The 22,153-nt window shown below is 43.5% G+C and overlaps 10 protein-coding genes across 10 annotated transcripts; 4 read left to right on the forward strand and 6 right to left on the reverse strand.

Moving 5' to 3' along the window:
* Positions 1–73: 73 nt before the first annotated feature.
* On the forward strand, positions 74–2,650 carry FA14DRAFT_153118 (HPP-domain-containing protein; the record flags this gene model as incomplete). Its single annotated transcript, XM_025497578.1, has 7 exons — positions 74–101; positions 164–357; positions 433–684; positions 743–839; positions 901–918; positions 983–1,062; positions 1,238–2,650. The coding sequence occupies 7 exons, from the start codon at positions 74–76 to the stop codon at positions 2,648–2,650; spliced, it is 2,082 nt and encodes a 693-aa protein (XP_025358062.1).
* On the reverse strand, positions 2,445–4,685 carry FA14DRAFT_18840 (putative TCP1-component of chaperonin-containing T-complex). Its single transcript, XM_025501654.1, has one exon. It carries the CDS (start codon positions 4,398–4,400, stop codon positions 2,724–2,726), a length of 1,677 nt encoding a protein of 558 aa, XP_025358063.1. The 5' UTR covers positions 4,401–4,685; the 3' UTR covers positions 2,445–2,723.
* FA14DRAFT_170543 (uncharacterized protein) lies at positions 4,657–5,794 on the forward strand. The gene is made up of 3 exons (XM_025500280.1): positions 4,657–4,931; positions 5,002–5,367; positions 5,441–5,794. Exons 1-3 carry the CDS (start codon positions 4,693–4,695, stop codon positions 5,697–5,699), a joined length of 864 nt encoding a protein of 287 aa, XP_025358064.1. The 5' UTR covers positions 4,657–4,692; the 3' UTR covers positions 5,700–5,794.
* A 684-nt stretch (positions 5,795–6,478) lies between these two features.
* Positions 6,479–7,244, forward strand: FA14DRAFT_18877 (ustilago Sphaerogena ribonuclease U2 complexed with adenosine 2'-Monophosphate). The gene is made up of 2 exons (XM_025501676.1): positions 6,479–6,835; positions 6,930–7,244. The coding sequence occupies exons 1-2, from the start codon at positions 6,646–6,648 to the stop codon at positions 7,166–7,168; spliced, it is 429 nt and encodes a 142-aa protein (XP_025358065.1). The 5' UTR covers positions 6,479–6,645; the 3' UTR covers positions 7,169–7,244.
* Positions 7,245–7,320: 76 nt separating this feature from the next.
* On the reverse strand, positions 7,321–11,208 carry FA14DRAFT_153122 (uncharacterized protein; the record flags this gene model as incomplete). The annotated part of the gene is made up of 1 exon (XM_025497579.1): positions 7,321–11,208. The coding sequence occupies one exon, from the start codon at positions 11,206–11,208 to the stop codon at positions 7,321–7,323; it is 3,888 nt and encodes a 1,295-aa protein (XP_025358066.1).
* An 884-nt stretch (positions 11,209–12,092) lies between these two features.
* On the forward strand, positions 12,093–13,616 carry FA14DRAFT_177048 (uncharacterized protein; the record flags this gene model as incomplete). The annotated part of the gene is made up of 1 exon (XM_025500717.1): positions 12,093–13,616. The coding sequence occupies one exon, from the start codon at positions 12,093–12,095 to the stop codon at positions 13,614–13,616; it is 1,524 nt and encodes a 507-aa protein (XP_025358067.1).
* FA14DRAFT_159656 (long-chain fatty alcohol dehydrogenase) lies at positions 13,611–16,264 on the reverse strand. The gene has a single exon (XM_025498311.1). The coding sequence runs from the start codon at positions 16,058–16,060 to the stop codon at positions 13,676–13,678; it is 2,385 nt and encodes a 794-aa protein (XP_025358068.1). The 5' UTR covers positions 16,061–16,264; the 3' UTR covers positions 13,611–13,675.
* Positions 16,265–16,715: 451 nt separating this feature from the next.
* Positions 16,716–17,584, reverse strand: FA14DRAFT_163480 (uncharacterized protein; the record flags this gene model as incomplete). The annotated part of the gene is made up of 2 exons (XM_025499823.1): positions 16,716–17,235; positions 17,307–17,584. The coding sequence occupies 2 exons, from the start codon at positions 17,582–17,584 to the stop codon at positions 16,716–16,718; spliced, it is 798 nt and encodes a 265-aa protein (XP_025358069.1).
* A 227-nt stretch (positions 17,585–17,811) lies between these two features.
* Positions 17,812–19,332, reverse strand: FA14DRAFT_130652 (putative RPL17A-ribosomal protein L17.e). The gene is made up of 2 exons (XM_025496915.1): positions 19,171–19,332; positions 17,812–18,875 (listed from the first exon to the last, which is right to left on the reverse strand). The coding sequence occupies exons 1-2, from the start codon at positions 19,171–19,173 to the stop codon at positions 18,294–18,296; spliced, it is 585 nt and encodes a 194-aa protein (XP_025358070.1). The 5' UTR covers positions 19,174–19,332; the 3' UTR covers positions 17,812–18,293.
* Positions 19,333–19,565: 233 nt separating this feature from the next.
* On the reverse strand, positions 19,566–22,020 carry FA14DRAFT_142310 (acyl-CoA oxidase). Its single transcript, XM_025497169.1, has 2 exons — positions 21,429–22,020; positions 19,566–21,364 (listed from the first exon to the last, which is right to left on the reverse strand). The coding sequence occupies exons 1-2, from the start codon at positions 21,951–21,953 to the stop codon at positions 19,703–19,705; spliced, it is 2,187 nt and encodes a 728-aa protein (XP_025358071.1). The 5' UTR covers positions 21,954–22,020; the 3' UTR covers positions 19,566–19,702.
* Positions 22,021–22,153: the final 133 nt, after the last annotated feature.

The raw sequence follows: 22,153 nt of genomic DNA on the forward strand, positions 1-22,153 counted from the left end.
GGGAAAAGAAACGCAGACGTGCACGACCATCATTCCTTCTTCCCAATCTTCACTTTGAGGATCGGCTTGGGACATGGCAGGTCCTCTGGCCAAAAGGAAGCGTGAGTATTATGGTTGTTTTTGCGATGAATAAGCACCGACTGATTATGTCTTGCTTTCTTAGTACGTTCTTCCGCACCACAGTCACAACTTAATGCAAAGCGGCGATTGCAAAATGCGTCAGGATCTCGTACTAGCCTTGGAAGCGGCGGTAACAGTTTGAGAGAGGCTGCATTGCAAGAACGTGAACTTGAAAGACAAGAAAGAGAAATGGAACGAAGGAGACGAAAGAAAGACAGAAGGTTGGATGAATTAGAGGTACGTTTTTAGTATTAGTTAAAGGTGGAGGAGTAATCATCCAATTGACACTTTCTCCCCTTTATCACATTGTAGAGAGGTCAAGCCACAACAGCAGGATGGAATGAATCGAGTAATGCCAACGTTCCAGCTTTATCTACTTCGGCTGCTGCTATTGCAGGTCTCTTGGCCGGACAACAATCTTCACAAAATGATGAAAGTTTTGATGATTTAACCATAGAGGGAGGAGGGAGCAACAATACCACATCACAAAAGAAGAAGCAAAGCGTAGAGTTGAAGAGATTATTGACGCATAGACGTGGTTTGAAAGCTTTATTGGAGGATGCTGTGAGTGATATTTGCAAGATGTGAAGAGACTGGTGTACTGACTTTGAATGCGGAACAGATTGCTTCTCCAACATTTAAAGAGGCGCCTGTGAACTTTATCACTGCAACTCGGATCAAATCTCGTTATCCTTCACATCGTGCAACAGCGCCTCTTTGTACGATTTGTGGTTATTGGGGTGATATTTCATGTATTCGATGTGGTGATCGGACTTGTAGTTTACAATGTACAGCAACGTGAGTGAATATTGGACATCGTCATGTTGAATGAATGGGAAGCTGACGATATCCCTCTAAACAGCCACGATGAAACCCGATGCGATAGGCCTTTATGATGAAGATGTAGTTTTTTATTTGTATCATTATGACTCTCGTTTGATGGTGTGGCGTGATTAGCGTGAATTGACCCTTTTGTTTTGTAGTGGAGTGATGCAGCAGTCCCCGCTTTGAATGCAGCCGATGCGGCAGAGTGTTTATGCCTCGGCACACCCGATCCATGCTCTTTCTTGATCACTACCACCGCATAAAAAATACAATGTCTCCATCATCTGAACAGGCCAACGGGCCTATTCAAGATGAGTCACACGCAAACGGTCAAGATGGTGTAAATTCAACCTCAACCCAAAGACCAAGTCGATCACCACTTCGATTCGCACGATTTCGTCAAAGCCGTGTAGCATCTTTATCCCCTACGCCTACCCTTGTTGGTGGAGGAAGAAGAAACGCAAGCAGAAGTAGAGGTCGTGATCAAAGTCAAACTCGTGATCGCGCTTCAAATATGTCAAACGGTGAAATGAGAGGCAACAGTCGTTTAAGAAGTATAAGTAGTGTTCGTAATGGCTCACGGGATTCACATGGACTAGCAGATGTACAAGAAGGTGAACCACAAAATCAATCACAACCTACACAAAACGGACAAAAGCCAAACAAGGACGATCAAGAGCAGCAAAAACCCGCACCCTCATCAGATCCAGACAAGCCATACTTTGCTCGGATTTTACCGTACTTTCTATCTCACTTTCTTGGCTATCGAAGACCTATTGATCAAATCAATCCTCGCTATCGTGATGTGAAACCACATCCAAGTATCATTCCGATCATTCATAAAATTCCATTAGCAATCGAAAGCGTGATTTGGTCAACTTTTGGAGCATTCATTGGAATTGCAATCGTACTTCTCGTTTTTACACGACCAAAACATTTTACTTCATCTTCTAACGTTCCACCGCATGCATGGGCATCTCCTGCTATCATTGGTAGTTTTGGAGCTTCAAGTGTTTTGATTTATGCCGTTCCTGCAAGTCCATTAAGTCAACCACGTTGTTTTGTTGGAGGTCAATTCCTCTCTGCTTTGATTGCAGTTTGTATAACAAAGTTATTCGCGCTTGCAGGTTCACCAACATACAATATCATGCTCACCGATCGTTCTACTTCAATCGTTTGGATTGCAGGCGCTTTGGCAACCGCACTTTCTATCACACTAATGTCAATCACCGGTACAATTCATCCACCCGGTGGTGCAACGGCCGTTTTATGTGCTACGAATCCAGAAGTTTCACGTTTGGGTTGGAAAGTTTTACCTGTTGTGCTATTGTCATCCATGCTGATGTTAACGTGGAATTTGATTTGGATGAACCTTGGCAGAAGGAAATATCCAACCAGCTGGATGGTTGCAGCTCCTGCTACGGTACAAGATGGCTATCTACTAAAGGCAGTTGGTGATTTTCTCGTAAAAAGATACAAAAAGGAACAAAATCCGGTCAAAGATGTGGAAAAAGCCACATCATCATCTCCCAACCAAACAGGAACAGCAAATTCGTCACAGCCTACTCCTCAACCTCCTTTGAAATCATCCAATCCTTGGCAAGATGAAGGAAATTGGCAAGAAAGCTCAAAGCAAAACGGATCTGCAGAACCCCAAACATCTACGCAAGATGAGCGACCTTCTAGATGGGATGCATCCAAATGAACATTTTCCAATCTCTTTCATATCAGTCTTTTATTAATTATTACATTTTTATTCATCTGCTGATGTCAATGGTTTACATGTGCGCATGGGGATCCTCCTCTTGTGGTGGCGGCTGAACACGAACTGCATCATCAATACGTAAGAGACCGGTTGCAGCTTCTAATGCACTCTTTAGACTGCGTGTTTTGCTCACTGTTGGCTCCAAAACACCTGCTCGTAGATTGTCACGTACTTGCCCGTTCAATAGATCCAATCCGTAGAATCGCAAATTGCGCTTGGGATCACTTGGTCCTGCATTCTGAGCAGCGTTATGGTACGCACGTAGCTTAGCAACCAAATCAGTGCTATCCTTTGCTGCGTTGACTGCCAATACTTTGGGAATGACCAACAATGCTTGTGCGAATTCAGCAATGGCCAATTGTTCACGACTGCCCAAAGTGGTTGCAAAGTTTTCTAGATAGATGCTTAAAGCTGATTCTACAGCCCCGCCTCCAGGAACAACACTTCCGCTTTCTAGTGTTCTCTTGATCACCGAAAGACTGTCATGCAGCGAACGTTCCATTTCATCCAACATGTAATCATTTGCACCACGCAAGATAATCGAAGAGCTGCTGACTGTCTTTGTTCCTCTGATCAAAATCAATTCATCATCTGAAATACGCTCTTGCACAACTTCTTCTGCCTGACCCAAGCTGCTTGCTTCGAATGTTTCATCTCCTTCCAAATTGGCCAAACTGCTGACCAATTGACCTCCGGTTGCCTTTGCAATTCGACGGAGGTCTTCTTTGCGACATCTTCTAACAGCCATTGCGCCAGCTTCAACGAATTCCTTCAAACATAGATCATCGATACCTTTTGTTGTCAAGATGACGTTTGCACCGGCTGCCAAAATCTTACGGACCCGTTCCAAGACGATTTCACTTTCTCTTGCTCGGATCTTTTCCAATTGATCGGGATCATCAATTGTGACATGGACACCCATATGCATTCTCTGTTTGTGTAGATTGATGTCCAAGCATGCAATCTTTGCATTACGAACTCGTGTCTTGATTGCTTGCGAGGCCACAGTGCAATTTAGAGCATATCCGTTAACAAAGATTGATTCTCTTGCTGATTTACCATGTGCTTTCAAAACGTTGACTGCTTTGACAGGGTATTTGATCTCTCCTCTTGGGTTGAGTGTCTTGACAGCAAGCATTGCATCAACGGCCAATTGAGCGAAGAAATCATCATCACTTCCGATGACTTTACTGGACATACTTGTTTTTGCAACATTGATTAAGCTCTCTTTGCCCAAAGTGTCAACCTTTGTGGATAGTTGATCTTGCATATATTTGACTGCTTCACGACAAGCAAGTCTATATCCTGTGATGATTGTTGTTGGATGAATTTTGTTCTTTACCAATTCGTTTGCTCTTCTCAATAATTCAGCTGCAATAATGACGACAGAAGTTGTACCGTCTCCAACTTCTTTGTCTTGTTGAGTGGCTAATTCGACCAAAATTCTTCCTGCAGGTTGATCAACTTCGAGTAATTGTAAAATTGTTGCGCCATCATTGGAGATCGTCATATCTCCGATATCATCCACCAACATTTTATCTAAACCTACAGGTCCCAGAGATGATTTAACGATATTAGCAATCGATTGAGCGGCAAGTACATTTTGATCACGAATTTCTTGACCTGACATACGTTCACCTCCGATGAACAAGCCCGCATTTCTGGGATCTTTGTGAAATAATTGTGCCATGATGATCAATTAGATGATAATCTGGCCAATAAAGAGTATTATGTGAAGTCAAGAAGGAAAGCTTTTGATGGTCAGTGTTGCACAGACAATTTAGTGTCGAAACTGTTCTTTTGCCTGAAATGCGTACTTTAATTCATAGAACGCGCAAGAAGAAAGTCCTGCAAGGCTTGGGTGTTGTTTGTTGTACACGTGATTCAAAAGCTTGAGTTTTTGTCAGGATATGAATAGTTATGATCATGTTCCCATCATTGCTCCACCTTTTCACCATTCCAACCGATCAACATTATTAAAGATGGGCAAATATGCATGCATGCTCACAGGACCTGCTGGTGCAGGAAAGTCTACATTGGCAGCCGCTTTAATCACACATGCACAAGCATCAGGGCGAAACGTACATCTGTTCAACTTGGATCCAGCTGCTGAACGATTTGAGTTTGCACCTTCGATTGATATAAAGGAACTGATCAGTCTGGAAGATGTAATGACAGAGATGGAATTAGGACCTAATGGAGGCCTTGTGTATTGCTTTGAGTGAGTATGGAAAGGGACATGACCCAATATGTGTTTAAATGCTGACAATGTATGTTCTTCTTCTCACCAGATACCTGATGGATAACCTAGATTGGCTATCCGAGCAACTATCAGAATACAATGATGATTATTTGATCATCGATTGTCCAGGTCAGATCGAACTATATACCCACACATCGCTACTTTCAAGATTTATCAACACTCTTTCGACTTCATTCAATTATCGTGTTATGGCATGTTACCTGTTGGAAAGCAATTTTATCGATGACGTAAATAAATATTTTGCCGGAACATTGAGCGCAATGAGCAGTATGGTAAATTTGGAGGTACCGATGATCAACGTTTTGAGCAAGGTTGATTTACTGAAAAAAGGAGAAGCTGGAAGTTCAAGACATTTGATTGCAAGAGCGGGAAGGACAGGAAAAGATTTGGAAAGGTCAGTAGGTGCATGAAGGAAAGAAACATGTGACAGGAAGGACTGACGAAGTTTCCCGCCGCTGAATCTGCAGATTCTTGGATCCGGATCCGACATTGATTCTGTCAGAGGCCAATTCTCATAATCCCAAATTCTATAATCTAAACAAGGCAATCGTTCAGCTAATTGAAGATTTCAGTTTGATCAATTTTCATCCTTTAGATTTAACATCAGAAGATTCTGTCGGAGATCTTTTGAGTCATATTGATAATTGTATGCAATATGGAGAAGATGAAGAACCAAAAGAGCCAAAAGATATGGATATGGGCGATTTTGCTGAAGCAGAAGAGTGACTTGGAACATTTTCATTGCAAACTGTATTTTTATTCATACCATGTACCAAATTAGACTTTGTACTTTCTTTCTCTAAATTGACACTAATCTCGACCGACTCTCCGTTGATGATAGAGCTAAACATGGTAAGGGGCATGATGAAGAGTATCAGGAACAAACGCTAAAGCGGTAATTCAATGTTCGTTCATATTGAAGCCGATGCGAACGTGTTGTTCTTCATTTTGTGTGATTGATGAATTTGCAATTATGTGAATGATCGAAGTATTCAACCCCATGAATTGTGGGACGATGTCATGTGTTCAACAAACAAGGTTTAAATGTTTAGCGTAAAAATCAGCATAAATTACACATGGCACGTTTTGATAAGATTGAAAAAAAGATACGCTATTGAACAGGAAAAGAAGCATGTTGCATGTGTTTCCCGCTTGTACCGACGGCCAATGTACAGCTTCTTGACTGTAAACTTTAACAATCTTTATGCACTTCTCTTTTTTTCGACCTCGTGGTCCTGTCAATTAGGCGATTTGAGCGATTGAGAAGGGCAATTGTGTCAAAGGATAATATTCCTCCCTTGAGTCCGGTTCCGGTACAAGAGAGAGAGAAAAGTTGAAGAATACGCTAATCGAATGACACTAATGAATCAGAAGAAGAAGGAGAAGTAGAAACCCTCTCCATGATTTCGATTGGTCATAAATGGAAACGTGCAATCTTGCATGTAGGGTAATGTATAATGAAAGGTTAAACATTGGTGCCTGTTTCAGGAAGATTAAGCGGAAGAGAGAGAGAGATGCCCTTACATTGCATTAGCCTGTTGGAAGAATGGAAAGGAGAAGGTATAAAAGATGGACTGATGTTCAAACTTGCATCAAATCATTTCTCCCCATCAAACAATTCCATCCCTAAGATCACCTAATCCCTCTCTCAAACCCCTCTTTCTCCACAAAAATGAAGTCATTCACCTCTGTCCTTCTTGCCATCGTCGCCGTTGCTGCCGTTCAAGCTGCTCCAGCCGAAAAGCGTGATAACATTCCAAGCGGTACAAACTGTGGTGGTACATACTACAGCAGCAGCGATATCTCAACAGCCATCAACGCTGCTCAAAATGACGTAAACAGCGGTAATTACCCAGACAATTGTCAGTATTCAAACGAATAGCGCCCATTTATTCATTCACCAAATACATTAGTACATTGACTGACAATTACTCCTTTACCCTTACCCTCACACAGACCCTCACGAATACTACCATTACTCTGATGAAGATATCACTTTGACTTGCTCCGGAAATGGACCTTGGTCAGAATTCCCACTCGAACAAGGTTACGCTTACACAAGCTCACAAGACGATTACCAATCCCCTGGCGCTGACCGTGTCATCTTTGACACAAATTCATATGAATACTGTGCTTCAGTAACTCACACTGGAGCAGCATCGAGAGACGGTTTCGTTCAATGCGATGACAACTAAGTCAACTCACTCTAAAAGTCCATTCTTTCTTGATTCTCCTTGTGCATCACGGACATCATTATGCAATATAATTTGTTTGACTACTTTCAATACATGTGATCGAGCAAAAGAACAATGATACAATTAAGGATGATTTTGAATGAGGCTTGTATTCACTCGGCATCAGGATGATCTGAACTTGAAGGAATGTCAACACGGGAGTAACACGTTCCAATTTGACTCGCTTCCATGGAGCAACCAGCAATGGCGAAATTGAAAGTCCGAAAGGAATGGCTGCACCAATGCTGCATTGTCATCAAAGTGCAGTGAACTTCCCTATCAAGTCTGAACGTGAATTGAGTAAGGTCGTCCGTTAAGGCTTCGGGTCCATCTGGCCTCTCGGTTGGATAGACTCTTGCTTCGTATGTCCACCTCCCTCTGCATTCCTCCATATTCTCCAGCACAGAGATGCCGTCGTCCACCATCATGAATTCTAATTCGATGGCAAGAGTTTTGTCCAAGCCCAGCACTTGCTCGAGAAATTCTCCCATACGCTTTGCTTCCAGCAGGGTTGAAATTGCTAGGCGTTGCCACGCATGACACAGCGTCTTCTCATCAGAATGGAACGCTCGTAAAGCCTTTGTCCGTTTGTTTTCATCCTCGATCCGGCGAGCTTGACACCATTCAATCGTTTTGCATACCAAAGCTCCTAAGCTGTACATAGTCAACCTTGGCTTCTCAGAAGGCCAGATCAACTTGATAGTTGGTTTGTTCTCAGCCTCGAAATCGATGCTGATGAACTTGAAATGGCGGAGCGCGAGGCATTCGCGCTCTTGGTCTCCTAATGGTCCCCAAATATCACGAATCCACATGACACATTTTCGATCCACTTCCCGTAAACGATCATCGAGACTTGGTCGGAAGCCACCACCCTTGTAGATGATGTAATTGTGCAATGTTTCCCCAACCTCATCTTTCTTTCCATTTGCGCCTTGCCTTAGCATAGGGAGAAGATGATAATGACTTCTTATGATTTCCTTTAGCTCTTCCGTCCAATACCATGATTGCGCATTCCGAATATACTTCAGATTCAACTTTTTCTCTGCAATTCTCCTTTCACAGATCTCACTATCCCCTGCTTCGCTTGCTGTGTATGAGGAGGGTGTATTCACGTACATCCCTTCATGTCTATTCTCCGCGGCAGCCACCATACCAGAATCGCTTTTTGGAATACGCTCATTCTTTCTCGCGGCACCCAAAGATTCCTTTTGTGTTGGGAGAGGAACATTCTTACGCCAACTTGTATGGGCGATTGGAGAGGAGGGAGAGGCAATTTGGACGTCTTGGAATGCCTCATTCAACGTGGCATCGGAACTGTGAAGCTGTGAAAGGCGGTCTGGGTGCATTGATCGCGACGGGAGATTATGTGGCATTGCGGGATGATTGGCACCTTTATAAGATCTTCCTTGAATGTCCGGCACATTTCTGTCATCACTTCTTCTGACGGTGCTGTTACCATCGTCCCATCCATCATACCCATTTCCGGTGTTCATTTGCTGGTCTCCTCTGTTACCATCCCACCCGGAGTGTGATGAAGTTGCGTTGAATTTCGAGTTGAATTTCGAGTTGAATTCCGTTCCAAAACGACGTCCATTGGAGTGTTCATATCGGTTCTCTCGTTCGTTGCGAGGTTGTGCATAGTGATTTGCGTTGTTCCTAGGCATTTGACTAGCCCTGCAATCATTCGAGCTCTCCGCCTGAATATCCTCAACTGCATCCCAGCCACATGACTGGTCCTGCTTTTCAGTCATCTCTGTATCGACATTTGGCTCAATGTTGTCATTCCAACCGGACGTGTCTCCATTGTCATCAAATCGCACCGAGCTCTTTGACTTCTCCGCTTTTTGAACATTTGTGTCTGTATCCCAGTCAAGAAGAGGTGCATCGTCGATAGTGACATGGTTACTTTCGGCTTGAAGATCGATGCAATTGTTTGAGCCGCTTGGTCCGTTTGCGAAAAGGCGGTCTACAGCACTTGTAGGCTCAGGCTGCTCTAATGGGACAACTTTATCGAGGTTCTTGTCTGCCCTTCTTTCTGCACTTGACAGAGTCAGACGTCGTCTTTTGTGTCCATCTGGAATGTCTGATAGACGATTCAATGGGTCCTTTGGCGGTTCCAGCATCTTGGTCTTTCCGGGCGCTTTGTGTGCTCCTTTGTATGCATGCCTTTCGCTAGGCACCAATGCTCCTTGATCATTGGGAGCAACACGTACCTCTTGCTGTCCTGAAGCGTGATTATTCATGCTCTCGTTGGCAACAGTCTTCCCATTCTTGGCAGTTCTACGTACTGGTGCCTTAACACTTATCGCAAACGTTGCTGCGTAGGACATGAGGTCCTTCTTGGGCTGACTGTCTGGCTTTTCTCGACTTGCTGAGCCCTCTCGAATTCCTTTCTCTTGCGATCGCGTAGAAGATGAAACTGCATTTGCAGGCTTGGAACTACAGGCAAGCTCCAGTGATGCTTCGCCTGTACTAGAACGAGAACCTTGTGCAGGTTGAGATGCCTCTCGTTCAGCATCATCAATAGCAGGTGCAGAATGAGATTTTGGTAGAGGCATGTAGTCATCCTGCAAGGAATCCACATACTCTCCATCGTCATCATCATTACCGTCATCAACGACGAATGCTTCCATGGGACTTCCAGTCTGAGTATCTTGCTTTTCTCGACTTGCTGAGGCCTCTCCAATTCCTTTCTCTTGCGATCGCGTAGAAGATGAAACTGCACTTGCAGTCTTGGAACTGGATGCAAGCTCAGCATCCCCTTCGTCAGACACTGCATCGCGCTTTCGCTTTTCAGACCTGGCTAAAGTGATATCTTTGCCATGCTTATAAAGTTTAATTTCGCGCAATGTGAAGCGGTCACGGCGGATGTCGTTCACTTTCCGTTTGCAGGCTTGTTCTCTGCGCTCAGAATCGCTCTTCTTGACTTCTTCGTCCGTATCGTCGCTGTCGAGTTTAGTATCGCTTTCGCTAAGGCGATCGTCATCAGCTTTGTAGGTATTTGCAGGACGCTCCAATCCATACATCTTTTTCCGCAACTTCCAAAAATCGTCGATGCATTTGCGATGATTAAAATTGTTTCCTGGCTCCCAAGTGTTGCTCCAATCTCGGAAACCTTTCCATTTTACTCTGTATTGTATGAAATGCTTACGCGGATGACGCCTACAGCGTATGACTTTTTCCACACCGAAATTTCCCTCGAAGCTCGATTTGCGAAAATATTGAAGCCAACCATCCTCGTCTTCTTGATTCCAATCGCCCAAATTTTCCTCGTCACTTGCTCTTTTGGAGATGGAGCGAGCACGACTTCGGCTTGTTCTTTTGTCCCTTTGCGCAACGACAGTGTTCTCCCGAGCAACAGAATCATCTGCTTCATCTTCATCACTGGAAATTTCAATGACATTTGAAGCTGAGATGGCTTGTTGTGTTTGCGTAGACGGTTCCAAGTCTTCTTCAGCAGACTCATCTTGTTCACTTTCTGTGGAACTTGGCACGGCTTGTTTTGGGACTTTACTGCGCTTTTTGCGAAATCCTGACAAGATTGGTCGAATTTCTCCTTCTTCCTCCGTATCTGCATCTTCAGCCGGGTCAAAGTCGACTACAGCTTCGCCATTTTGCATCTCTGAGTTGCTGCGCTTTTTGCGACTGCCTGACAGGATTGGTCGAATTTCTCCTTCCTCCTCCGTATCTGCATCTTCAGCTAGATCAGATTCGGCCACAGCTTCACCATTTTGCATTTCTGAGTCGCTGTCGTTATCTGAATCGTTGTTGCGAAAGAGAGGCTCTTTGGCTTGGTTTGGATTTGACTCAAAATCGAGCGTTGAACCAGATTGTGATGGACGAGGCTTCGGTCTTGCCTTTGATTGAGAAGAGGAACGTGAACGTGGCTGATTCTCCTTATCACCGCTTCTAGAGCTAGATGATACGTGGGATTGCTGTTCACTGTTTTCATCAGATGGCCGTCCATAACGCACGTTGCGCGGTCTTTTTGAGATGAGCATGGTATCTTTCTCTTTTGGTTGCTGAGTTTGTCCAAATAGATGAAACAATCTCATCCGAAAGAAGAAAGATAAACAGGGGAAGGAATGTGCAAACAATGATCAGCGCAAAGGGTTAGATGAAGGTAGAGGAAAAGAAATGAGTTTCCCACGTATTCACGCTTTTTAACTGGTTGCATACAATAATGCCAAATTCCCATCAGTTGACGGTGCTTCGTATGATAAGCATGAAGTGTTGTTGTCCTCTTTTCCTGCTTGAACGCTCTTCTTTTGCGTACTTTTTTTTCGCGGTGGTTAAGTTAACTCACTTGGCCTCCCAAAACAGTCAAACGGTGCCCGCTTCGGATGTTAAAATGAAGATTGTACGTAGCAAAACAGTCTGTAAAGAAAACCTGGCCTAGAATATTCAGCCAATCCGAAAAAAAGCGGAGAAAGATGTGACATCTCGATCTGCAGAATATCACATGGCTGATCGGGTATATGAGTCTTGATTAGGATTTTCCTCCATTGACAACATGGATATGTAATCGATCGGTGAATGCCGGATGGATGGAGGTGATGATGAAGGTGACATATCTCATGAACTGCACAATCTATCAAATTGTTAATCAATTAATTCTACTTTGTGCATGTAAAGAAGAACAAAGGGATCCGAGTGTTGCAGCAGGTTGACCCTTGTATGCTGGCCTGATTTTGTGTTGTGTCAAGCTTGACTACATGCGCTGCGCTGCTAGCGTTTGTCTATCATAAGTTTAGACTCGCGTTTGGAAAAGATATGCGGAATTCGGGGGGAACACTGAAAATTATATTTCGTTTATTCTTCGTGGAGGCACAATTTATCACTTCCTACCTTCAAGACCACCTTGTTGTTCTGTGTGGACGGAAAGATGTTGATCCCTTTCAGCTCTCTTCTCACTTTCCCTGATATCGATAGCAATTCGCAAGGAATACGCCGCCCGCCTTCGAATAACCCAAAAGACAACAAAAAACGCAGCATTCTTCCACCTCCAACTTCACACTTTGTATGCACCACAAACTTTCCCGCTCCAGCTTCTTTCTTACCTTGGCATTATGCAAAACATACCCTAAAGAATAATGGAACTGTCATCTGGGTAGGCTGTACAGGTACAGGTGAAGAACATGTTCGACAAACGCTACGTAAAGCCGGTGCTACTTCCAACGCAAGTAGAAATGCTCACCTTACATCCAAATTGGTCTACTTTGATGCATTCGAAGCCATGCAAGGTGGTTCGAAGCTTGAACATGCTTCAAGCTCTGCAACTGGAAGCGATTCATCTCGACTAGCTCTCTTGCGTTTACAGCATCGTTTGGAACAAGTTCTCGAACGTATCCCTCAAGCTGACTCTGAAGAAGATGATGATGGAACTCAATCGCCGATCCTTGTCATCATAGAAGATGCTGCCGCTTTGGCATGGACAATCGAACGCTTGACATCAGACTCAATAGATGTATTTGGTGAAGAAGGCAAAGATGAAACGACAAAGCAAGCTGATGATGATAAAGCAAATCAAGATCCACGTATTCAACTCTTACGTGAAAAGCGTCGAATGGGAAATGGAACGGCGATCCATAAAGATGAAATCGGACATTTGTTCGGTCAATTCATCATTGATCAAATTTGGAAACAAACTTGCGTTCCTGCAAATGCTGTTCTTCTCACTCATCTTACCACCGATAATACTTCCATCGAGCCGCCTAAATCTCATCTCCCGGCAACAAGAGGTGGATCATATGGTGTTGGAACAGGATTTGACGCAGACGACGCCGGCGAAGAAAACGAAGATGAAGAGCTCTATGAAGATCAACCGGAAGATTGGCAGCAAGAAGATGGAAAGGAAGGTGTACAGGAAAACGGGAATCCTACCAAACCTGCAACTCGTCGTACTGGAGGAGTAGCAGCTGCGAATATTGATTGGCGGGTTGATAGTCTCTTACGACAATTGCTTCCTCATTCGGATATTTGGATCGAGATGCGTGGCTTACGATCTGGAAAGGCGCGGGATTGTCATGGCGAAGTATGCGTGTACGGATTAGGAAGGCCATGTAAAGCCAGAAACGTACCTTTACCCAAACTTCCAATGCCTGCTGATCCATTAACCGAAATACGAAGTCAAGATCGTACACTTTCACAATTTAATCAACTCTCTCTTTCATCCGCTACAAAATCCCTCTTTGATAATAACAACAACAACAAAGCGGCACATGATAAACAAATATCTGCTCTTGAGAAAAGTACTCTCAAATTCACTTTGCACGCTTGGAAGATGGAAGTTTGGTGTGAAGGACGTGAAAAAGCAATGTTATTCCGTATCGATCCTAATGGCGAGGCAATGGCTTGGAGTAGAGGCGCAGCTCATGGCACAGCAGACAATCGCAATGAGGAAATGTAAAAGAGCATTTTTTCAATTGCAAGAGTATATACAAAATAGAGAGAGAGAAAGCAAAGCATCTATAGACGACCTTGTCGTGCAGAAAGTTCCATTGATGCTTGAACCGGTGTTTCGACGCCCAAATCGGTGGCCACATTACGTGAAATGCTACGGGCAGTTGCCATTGTTGTGATCATAGGGTTCACTCCTGAAGCTTCGGGTAATGATGAGGCATCTGCGACGAAGAGGTTCTTTGTTCCCCAAACCCTACCTTCAGGATCCAAAGCACCTGTTCTTGGTGTTGCACCTAATCGACAAGATCCCATTTGATGTGCCGAACCAATCATGATTTGATAAGGTGAAGCGCCAAAATTTTCAACTTCTTTACGCCAAGCAACGTAAGCTGGATCGCTCAAATTACGTGGAACAGCTTCAACGGGAGTTGCAGTTGCTGCGATTGCAGTTGTTTCGGGTAAAACTTTTCCATCAACATCACGTTCTGCAAATCTGAGAACTTCTGCTGTTTCGGCAGGTTGTTTAACGATATTCGAAACGGCAGCAGAAGGTGAAACTCCTGGCACGAATGGACTGACACCTGATTGTACTGTACCAATCTTTGATGCACCTGCCATCATATGAATATCACATGCACGTAAAACACCTTGAATCATACTTTGTTGATCATGTTTTGAAATTGTGTAATTTATCCGTGCAACACCTTGATCATCGATTACCACTTCTCCTGCATCTCTATCACGGCAAATGACAATCAACTCAAATGCATGATTGTACTTTAGCATATCTTGTTTATGTTCAACTGCATTGCTCCAAGGACTGAAAGCTGCATGAACAGAAGGTGAGCTGGCAATCACTTCAATCTTGCATCCCCAACCTTCTGGATCGACTAGTTCAGCACCATTGGAGACCATTGTGAGTAATCCACCGTGCCAAGGGTTGATTGGGAAGTCATAGAAACCAGTAACGACAGTTGTTGGATGCAAATGAAGTCTTTTACCGATTTGTTTGTTGTATTTCAATTCGGGTGAACGTAACAGAACGGCAGGTGTTTGAATCGATCCTCCCGCTACAATGACTGCTTTTGTTGCGTCAATTCGTACCTTTCTACCATCAACGATTGCTAGAGCTCCGATTGCTCTGCGTTCTTTTTTGTTTTCATCGAACAAAATACGTTCGACCAAACAATTTTGCAAGAAAGATGCATTACCTGATTCAGCAGCATCTTTGAGCCATGTAACTGTTCCGCCTTGCTTATGACCGGAAACGCAACCTAATTGACATTTACCGCAGTAATGAACATGACCGCCTGTATTTTGTGGAACAGGTTCAACAGGTTGACCGGAACGTTGAGCGCCCAAAGCCAACAATGAATTAGCAATGTTGTGCTTGATCGGTCTTGTATCAACACCCATACGTTTGCAGACAGCGTTCAAGTCATTTGTGAAAAGAGGGCTACGGAAGTAAGGTAAACCATGTTTGTTTGACCATGCTTCACGAACGTAATGACGTGGTTTGAGTGAAGCTGACCAATTGACAACCGTGCCTCCCCCGAAAGTTGAGCCTGCCAAGATATTCATACTTCCATCTTCGGCTGCCAACAAACCTCCTCCGTCGTATAATTCTGGATATCCTTGATCTTCTCTACCGGTCATATCTTTTGGGTGTAGATAAGATCCCTTATCAGCGACCAAGACCTTAACACCACGAGCTGTTAGGTATTGTGCAGCAACACCACCACCTGAACCTGATCCGATAATGAGAACTTCCGTTCCGATTGTTACTTGTGGATCGTTTGATGATGGCTTTTTCGGTGGGTTTCTTGGGTCATACTGTGCAGGTCCAGAAGCATGAGCGGCAATCTTTTCATTTTCAAAAACGTAATTGTACGGTTCTACGTTTGGTTCTTCTTTTGCTTCTTCTTTCCAATCTTCTCCTGGTCCGTCTGCATAACCCGTTGCTTCCCATGCAGGTTGATGAAATCTATACCAAACCAAAAGAGAAACACCTTTGAAACCGGCAGCAGCTTTGCGTAAAAGACCGATTGGAAGTTGAACCCATCTGTTCAAACATGCTTCACGTGTTTGACGATCAAGTTGATCGAATGGACCAACGACACCCATCATTGCCAAGCAACCTAGACGAGTGCTTAGCAAAGTGAGAACAAGATTGATTTGATTGAGCGTTGTTGTTGAAAGTGAAGCTCTTGCTTGATAGGCTAAATCGTGAATCAATTGTGGATTGTTCTTATAACCGTCTCTTGCAAATTGAGGTGCTAATTCACGTTGTCTGTCAGAAGCCGTTTGAGGTAAAGAAGCGATGATGGCAGCTGCTTCTTCACCTTCGAATGAAGGAACGTATGTATCAGCAATTGCTAACATTACAGCTTGTTGAGCTTCATTCCAGATATCTGACGCTTTGATCACATTGCGGGGAATCAAGACCGACATTGTGGTGATGATTTGGTGGTGGTGATGGTGGTGTGAGGAGGTGGTTTTGGTAGAAGGTAGAGTGACTCGTCAGATGAAAGTGCTCCTAAGGTGATGTTACAAACAAATAGAAGTGGCCAAAGTTGAATACCTCTTGTTCACATTTCAAAGTGGGTGTGTGTATAATGAGGATGACAAGATGAAAACCGTTGAGAAGGATGGGATGACCGAATCAGGCAAATGAGCAGTATTTCTTACACCGAAGAAGACTACTTGTGTATAAAATGAATCTCAATTATTACTGCTGCATAAAATAAGCATTCACACTCGAATTAAGCGTGTGTGGCTACAGAGGGGCCCCATTGAATAGAAAATAAAAGCAGTAAGATTTGTAATCTTTCTCTGGCAAACACTTGTGAAACTGTTTTTGTGCCTTCTTTTACGCGTCCATAACTCGGTCACCTAACACTGTTTCCCACACGAACGTTGTTGTGTGTGTGCCTAGCAATCAATCACTTCACGCACGACATCATTAAATTTCATTTTTAGTCTCCTTTCACTCTCGGCGAAGGGACAAAAAGAAGAGAAGACCGAGAGAGTCAATCTTTCTCCGCACTTTTATTTACTAGGTTTTATAAATTTGAACTTGCATGTTGAACATACGCATAAGATCGTCCTAAGCAAGTGCAAAGAAAGAATCAGTATAGGAAGTCATCATAAACACTGCCTGAACACTCACATGATTCAACACTTGACTTGAATGATCAGATCCATCTTGAATAATGGTGAACGGGATACTTTGAATTCCATTTCGCACTCCAATCTCCAGTGCTAATCCAACTTCATATTCACCTTGATCACTTTTAAGCCATTGTTTGGCTTTTTCTTCATCACCTTCAAACAATTTCATCTCACATGCCAAATTTGCCAAAACGTTCACATCGCTCATATCTTGACTTTCAACATGAAAAGCTTTGTATAAACGTTGCATAAGTCGTTCTTGAATACCAGGTTGATATTTTCCATCTGTTTGTGATTCACCACCACTTTGTTCTTGTTGAAGTGCATACCATAACAATCGATGAACCAACCAAGTTGCACCTACTTTACCATCACTTAACCAAACGAAAGCAGGCAAATCTAACTCTTTTGCCCTTGCAGAAATCTTTGCGTCAAATGCATCTAAGCTGGTAAACCTGTTAAGAGAAATGAATGTATGCGTGTCAGCAGTGCAATCAATCAATCATTTGAGGCGAAATACACCCACTTTTTGCTATAATATTCTCTCTTTGTTGGTGGTTTACCTTTTGTATAATCCGTTGATTCGATAGGATCATATTGTTCAGAAGGAGGATCAAAGCTTGTAGCCGGTAAACGTGTATCAAGAATATACGGTTTCAATTGAACGACTGGTTTCATATATGCTCCAATCTCTTTTTCAAATTCTTGACTTTGAAGTGTTTTTTGTAATTGCGTTTCACCACACCAACACCATGGACACATCACATCCGTATACACTTCAATCAATAATTCTGGTTTATTCATCTTGTTTTGCCAGAGGGGATGGTTGCCAATTTGAAGAAGTCAATCCTTCAACAGTGTGGAGAAGCGGGGTCTGATTATATAATCGGCGATCTTAAAAATAGCTTTGATCCCTATAGATACGCTCTTCCATTGTAACACTCTCATGAGATGCGAGTCTAGCCTAACAATAAGTCAGTTACAGCTTCTAAAAGTCCACTCCTCGAAGGAAATTAATATCAATCGCTCACATCTGTATTCGAACAGACCGGACGCACAAAGTCTATAACGTTACATACCTGCTTTCGTATATTCTAATCAATACCTCTCTTCCACACTGACACCTTATTTAAAACAGCCAATCATGGCTTCGATACGCTCATGTCGGATAAAGATCATCATCTGAACAATTCTCACTTTTCCTTCGCACAGACCTGATCATAATGCATGCTGTGAATTTTGAGAATGTATGTGTGTATAAAGGGCTATGAAAGACGATGAAGGATTACAACAAATCGTATAATCGGATCCATAGACCCTTCAAACGAGATTGAACGAACTGCAAAACGGAGATCACCAAGAAGGAACGATAATCGAAATAATCACATTTGAGTGTAACGAACCCGACATCGTTCCCATTTTGCATCATCGCAATGATGCCTATAATCTACAAAAGCTGGTAACCCTGTCCATATCGCAAGTTCGTCAACGAGTATTAACTGCTCTCAGTCGTTTAGGCGGCTGTAACAGCTGCTGGTGCACCTGAGCGAGCGTTGGAGATACGTTGACGAGCAAGTTGACGCTTGTTTAGGCGTTGGGTAACAGCAAATGAATCAGCTTTTGGGACTTCAGCGGTGGGTTCAGCCAAGTGGATTTCGACGTGGCATGGGTGACCTTGGTAAGGGTTGATACGACCGTGGGCACGGTATGTACGACGGCGTGTCTTTGGTGCTTGTTGAACAACGATGTTACGGATAACCAATTCTTCAGTGTCCAAACCCTTACCCTCTGCGTTTGCTTCAGCATTCTTGAGCAAGTTCAACAAGAACTTGATGGACTTAACGGGCCAACGACCTTGGGTGGTTCCGAATTCATTGGCTTGGTTGGTACGTCCAACACTTCCGTTGAAACGACGGAAAGGGATGCATTGCTTCTTCTCTTGGACGTTGGCCAAGTAAGTGTAAGCTTTCTGCAACTTCAATCCACTGATGGCAGCAGCAGTTTCGCGGGTGTTCTTGAAGTGTACCCGGAGGTATTGACCGCGAGAGCGGGATGTCTTTTCAGTGATCTTTGAGTCGTCGAAAGCGTAACGAACCTGAGTGAAGAGAGAATAGTGATGTTTACACGGTCAGTCAAATTGTTCGAGAGAGAAGTCTGATTTGTCGAGCTGCTGATGCGTTCGATTGAGCGGAAGTGTCGGGATCCTGAGAGTCGCCCATAGTTTCGCTATTGAAGTCTGCCATCCCCTCTCCATGATTTCTCTTTCATCCGACCACCACTTTTACTACATCTATCATTTTCCACCAGTCGATTATTTGCCCTCCGGTTCCGTCTGTCGAACACATCATAGTCGCGAGTCGTACAGCATTCTGATTCCCATCAATACTCACCATCTTGACCTCCTTCTCTTCGACGTATATGGGATGAGAGTGAAAAGTGTGATTTATGAAAACTACAAGTTAGAAGTACTACTGTTACTGGCTTGATCTACAAGTTCAACTTGCTTATGCGCGCTTCTACGCTGGTGAATGAATTTTAGGCATTCAAGCGCAGTCACGCTTCACAATAATAGCCCAGCGCACTTTCCTCTCGAAAAGTGCCAAACGCAGGGCGTACTTAAAAGCCTGCAATTCTTCTAAAGAGTGATCCTGCGGCCAAGAGGCTGCAAACATAAAAACACGTGCAAACAAGGCGCGAAATGTTGAAATTTTCAATCTCCAAATTCGATCTTTCTTCTTCGGCCGAGGGGTCGAGCAATGTAAAATTTACGCTTTCCGTACTTTACCCAGGCAATGTCCACGTGATTACAATCTCGCCATCATGCCATGGTCATCTGATCCGCCTCTGTTCATTCTATCATGAATGTTGATATTATAGCATGACATTGTATAGCAGCATACATAACATTAAAAAAGATCAGTATCACAATTTTGAGGTGCGCTCCTTCTGTCTCTCTGCTTCCCTTCGCTTTGCTTCTGTTTCATTCCAAGGTGTCACTTCACCATGCGTTAGACGACCGATAGTTTGTCTGAATCCCAATATTACGCCATCTTGATCACGACCTGCTCCAGAATGACCAGATTGATTGATTGGCTCACTTTTCATGAATTCGATCATTCGATCATATGCACGACCATCAGAAGATGCAAGAGGAGCGGCTAGATACCAATCACTCAAATCTGCTGCTTCTACCAAACCAAGCGCATCAGGTCGAATGGTTTGCATAATCGTGGCAATATGTCGTTCGATGGAGTGAATTGTCTTTTCGTCCAAATAACCATCTTGCGTATATTCACTCAAATCATCCATAATGCATACTTCCAAAGCGTATAAGTTTCGAACGTTCTCCAAAGCTTTGAGGTGTTCGGTCTTGATATTCACGCCAATCTTTTCCGACGATTGTCCATTTCTGGCATACTCTTGCAATGCTGCAAGTGTGTGATTAAAGGCGAATAAGATGAAGTAAGCACCATGGGCTCTTGACGCTCTTGCTGCTAATCTTGCGTCCAAGTATGGCTTGGTGCTCTCCTCGCCTTGTTTACCGCTTCCGCCATTGCGTAATTCATGTAGAGCATACACAAGCCTAGCTGCTCTGTGTCCAACAATCTCGAGCTGTCTTTGAGGGTCTAAGAGATCGGCATTGCTTCCTTCAAAGCGTTCGCCTGAACGTGGCCTTTTCGAAAGGTAAGCCAATTCTATTCTTCCAGGTCGATTGCCGTTCTTCAAGCAAGCATTGAGTTCTTTCACCAAAAAGTTGGAAGCCGGTCCACCAAGGAGCATGTTATTGTCACCTTCATATGTCAAATTGGCATCAGGTTGTGAATTCTCTAAGTCTGTCAAACCACTTGCAGCGCTGAAACCTAAGCCACCCATCGATTTCCTACATCTCCATACCACATTATAACTTTCCGTCGTCATGACCGGTTTCAAGACGGACGTATAGCCGTGTACCATACCCAACAAAGGACTGTTGCCCTTGCTCTGTAATTCTGATTGCAATTCGTTGTAAATCGAACGCATATATCGAGCTGCAAATGTGAGAGCATAAGAGCTAGCAATTGCAGTGAACAGTCTTTGTTGTACACCAGGATAATCGATAATTTGACGTTCTAATTTTGACTGACCTGGCAAAGGTGTACCTTGCCTTCTTATTAGGGCATATCGAACTGCAATCAAAGTTGCACGAGCAGCATGATGAGCAGCAATTTCGCATAATCCAACACGAACCAAAGTCATCGTTCCACGAATGAGTAATTTGCCTTGCTGATTTTGAACTTCATACTTCCCTTTTGAGTCAACAGTTTGAAAGCGTGATAGCAAGGTATTCCTGGGAATACGGACGTGATCGAAGGTGATATAGCCGTTATCCATACTTGGTGCTCCTTTCTTTGGTCCCATATCGATCGCATATCGACCAGGTAGAAGTTTGTGAGAGTCTGGATCACGTAGAGCTACGAAGAAAGGATGCATGCCATAATCTTTGTTCTCTATGATTAGCTTGGCCATTACGATAGCATGTGTAGCCGTACTACCGCTACCACCTATCCACAATTTACCGGCACTGGGTTCAGGTGTATGAATTTCCTGTTATTAATAAGGCTATGTCAGTCAAGTTTTCAATCTTCATCATGTGCTTGTTTGTACTCACCCATTCATCTGATTCGGGACAAAATGTAGCCGTCGTTCTCAGTCCTGCTAATGCACTTCCATGTGCCATCTCTGTTTGTGCATATGAAACCAAGTATTGACCTGAAGCGATCTTTGGTCCCCATTCTTTCCATTGTTGTTCGCTGGCCTGATTTTGAACAGTAGGATGGCCCATAGACTCATGTACTTGTAGAGTGATATATTCATCCAAGTATAAACGTAAAAGATCACGATCTTCTTTTGGTAATCCGTATCGGTTGCGTAATTGGAAGTACTCTAAAGCAATCTTTTGTCCGACCATAAACCTTTCTGTTCTTCCTTGAAATGGTCTCTTTGATTTATCAAATGCTTTTTCTGGATGGTTTTCTAGTAGTGCCATCAGCCATCTTGATCGATCTCGTGATGTTCTATTTCCCGCAAAGATGCACGTCATGCCGTCCATATCAAAAGAACATCTTTCCCTCTCTCTCTTCATGTCTAGAGGTTGAAGTTCTTCTGGTTTAAGGTTTGAATGATCGATCGACATCTTGATAAAACTTGCTTCAGGAGGTGATGGGGATTGGGGTTAGGTTGATCATCTTCTATCTTTTCCGGTTCATCGGCTTGAATGTCCGGTTCTTTACTCGTCTCCCCGCATTCTTCTTTTTTCACTTTTACGCGTCGGTGTTAGTCGGCGTATTTAAAGAGTGTCTCTCTTAGTCAGGCACGCTATCTCCACTTATGCAT

The sequence above is a fragment of the Meira miltonrushii genome, assembly GCF_003144205.1.
Source record: "Meira miltonrushii strain MCA 3882 unplaced genomic scaffold FA14scaffold_1, whole genome shotgun sequence".
NCBI classification, from domain to species: Eukaryota; Fungi; Basidiomycota; class Exobasidiomycetes; order Exobasidiales; family Brachybasidiaceae; genus Meira; species Meira miltonrushii.

Excerpts from the sequence above, each read along its gene's own strand:
- FA14DRAFT_18840 (XM_025501654.1), bottom strand. The coding sequence starts at position 4,400 with ATGGCACAATTATTTCACAAAGATCCCAGAAATGCGGGCTTGTTCATC.
- FA14DRAFT_170543 (XM_025500280.1), top strand. The coding sequence starts at position 4,693 with ATGGGCAAATATGCATGCATGCTCACAGGACCTGCTGGTGCAGGAAAG. Across the intron at positions 4,932-5,001 it reads GGCCTTGTGTATTGCTTTGA|ATACCTGATGGATAACCTAG; the intron begins GTGAGTATGGAA and ends TCTTCTCACCAG. Across the intron at positions 5,368-5,440 it reads ACAGGAAAAGATTTGGAAAG|ATTCTTGGATCCGGATCCGA; the intron begins GTCAGTAGGTGC and ends CTGAATCTGCAG.
- FA14DRAFT_18877 (XM_025501676.1), top strand. The coding sequence starts at position 6,646 with ATGAAGTCATTCACCTCTGTCCTTCTTGCCATCGTCGCCGTTGCTGCC. Across the intron at positions 6,836-6,929 it reads CGGTAATTACCCAGACAATT|ACCCTCACGAATACTACCAT; the intron begins GTCAGTATTCAA and ends ACCCTCACACAG.
- FA14DRAFT_159656 (XM_025498311.1), bottom strand. The coding sequence starts at position 16,060 with ATGTCGGTCTTGATTCCCCGCAATGTGATCAAAGCGTCAGATATCTGG.
- FA14DRAFT_142310 (XM_025497169.1), bottom strand. The coding sequence starts at position 21,953 with ATGTCGATCGATCATTCAAACCTTAAACCAGAAGAACTTCAACCTCTA. Across the intron at positions 21,365-21,428 it reads GTCCCGAATCAGATGAATGG|GAAATTCATACACCTGAACC; the intron begins GTGAGTACAAAC and ends TATTAATAACAG.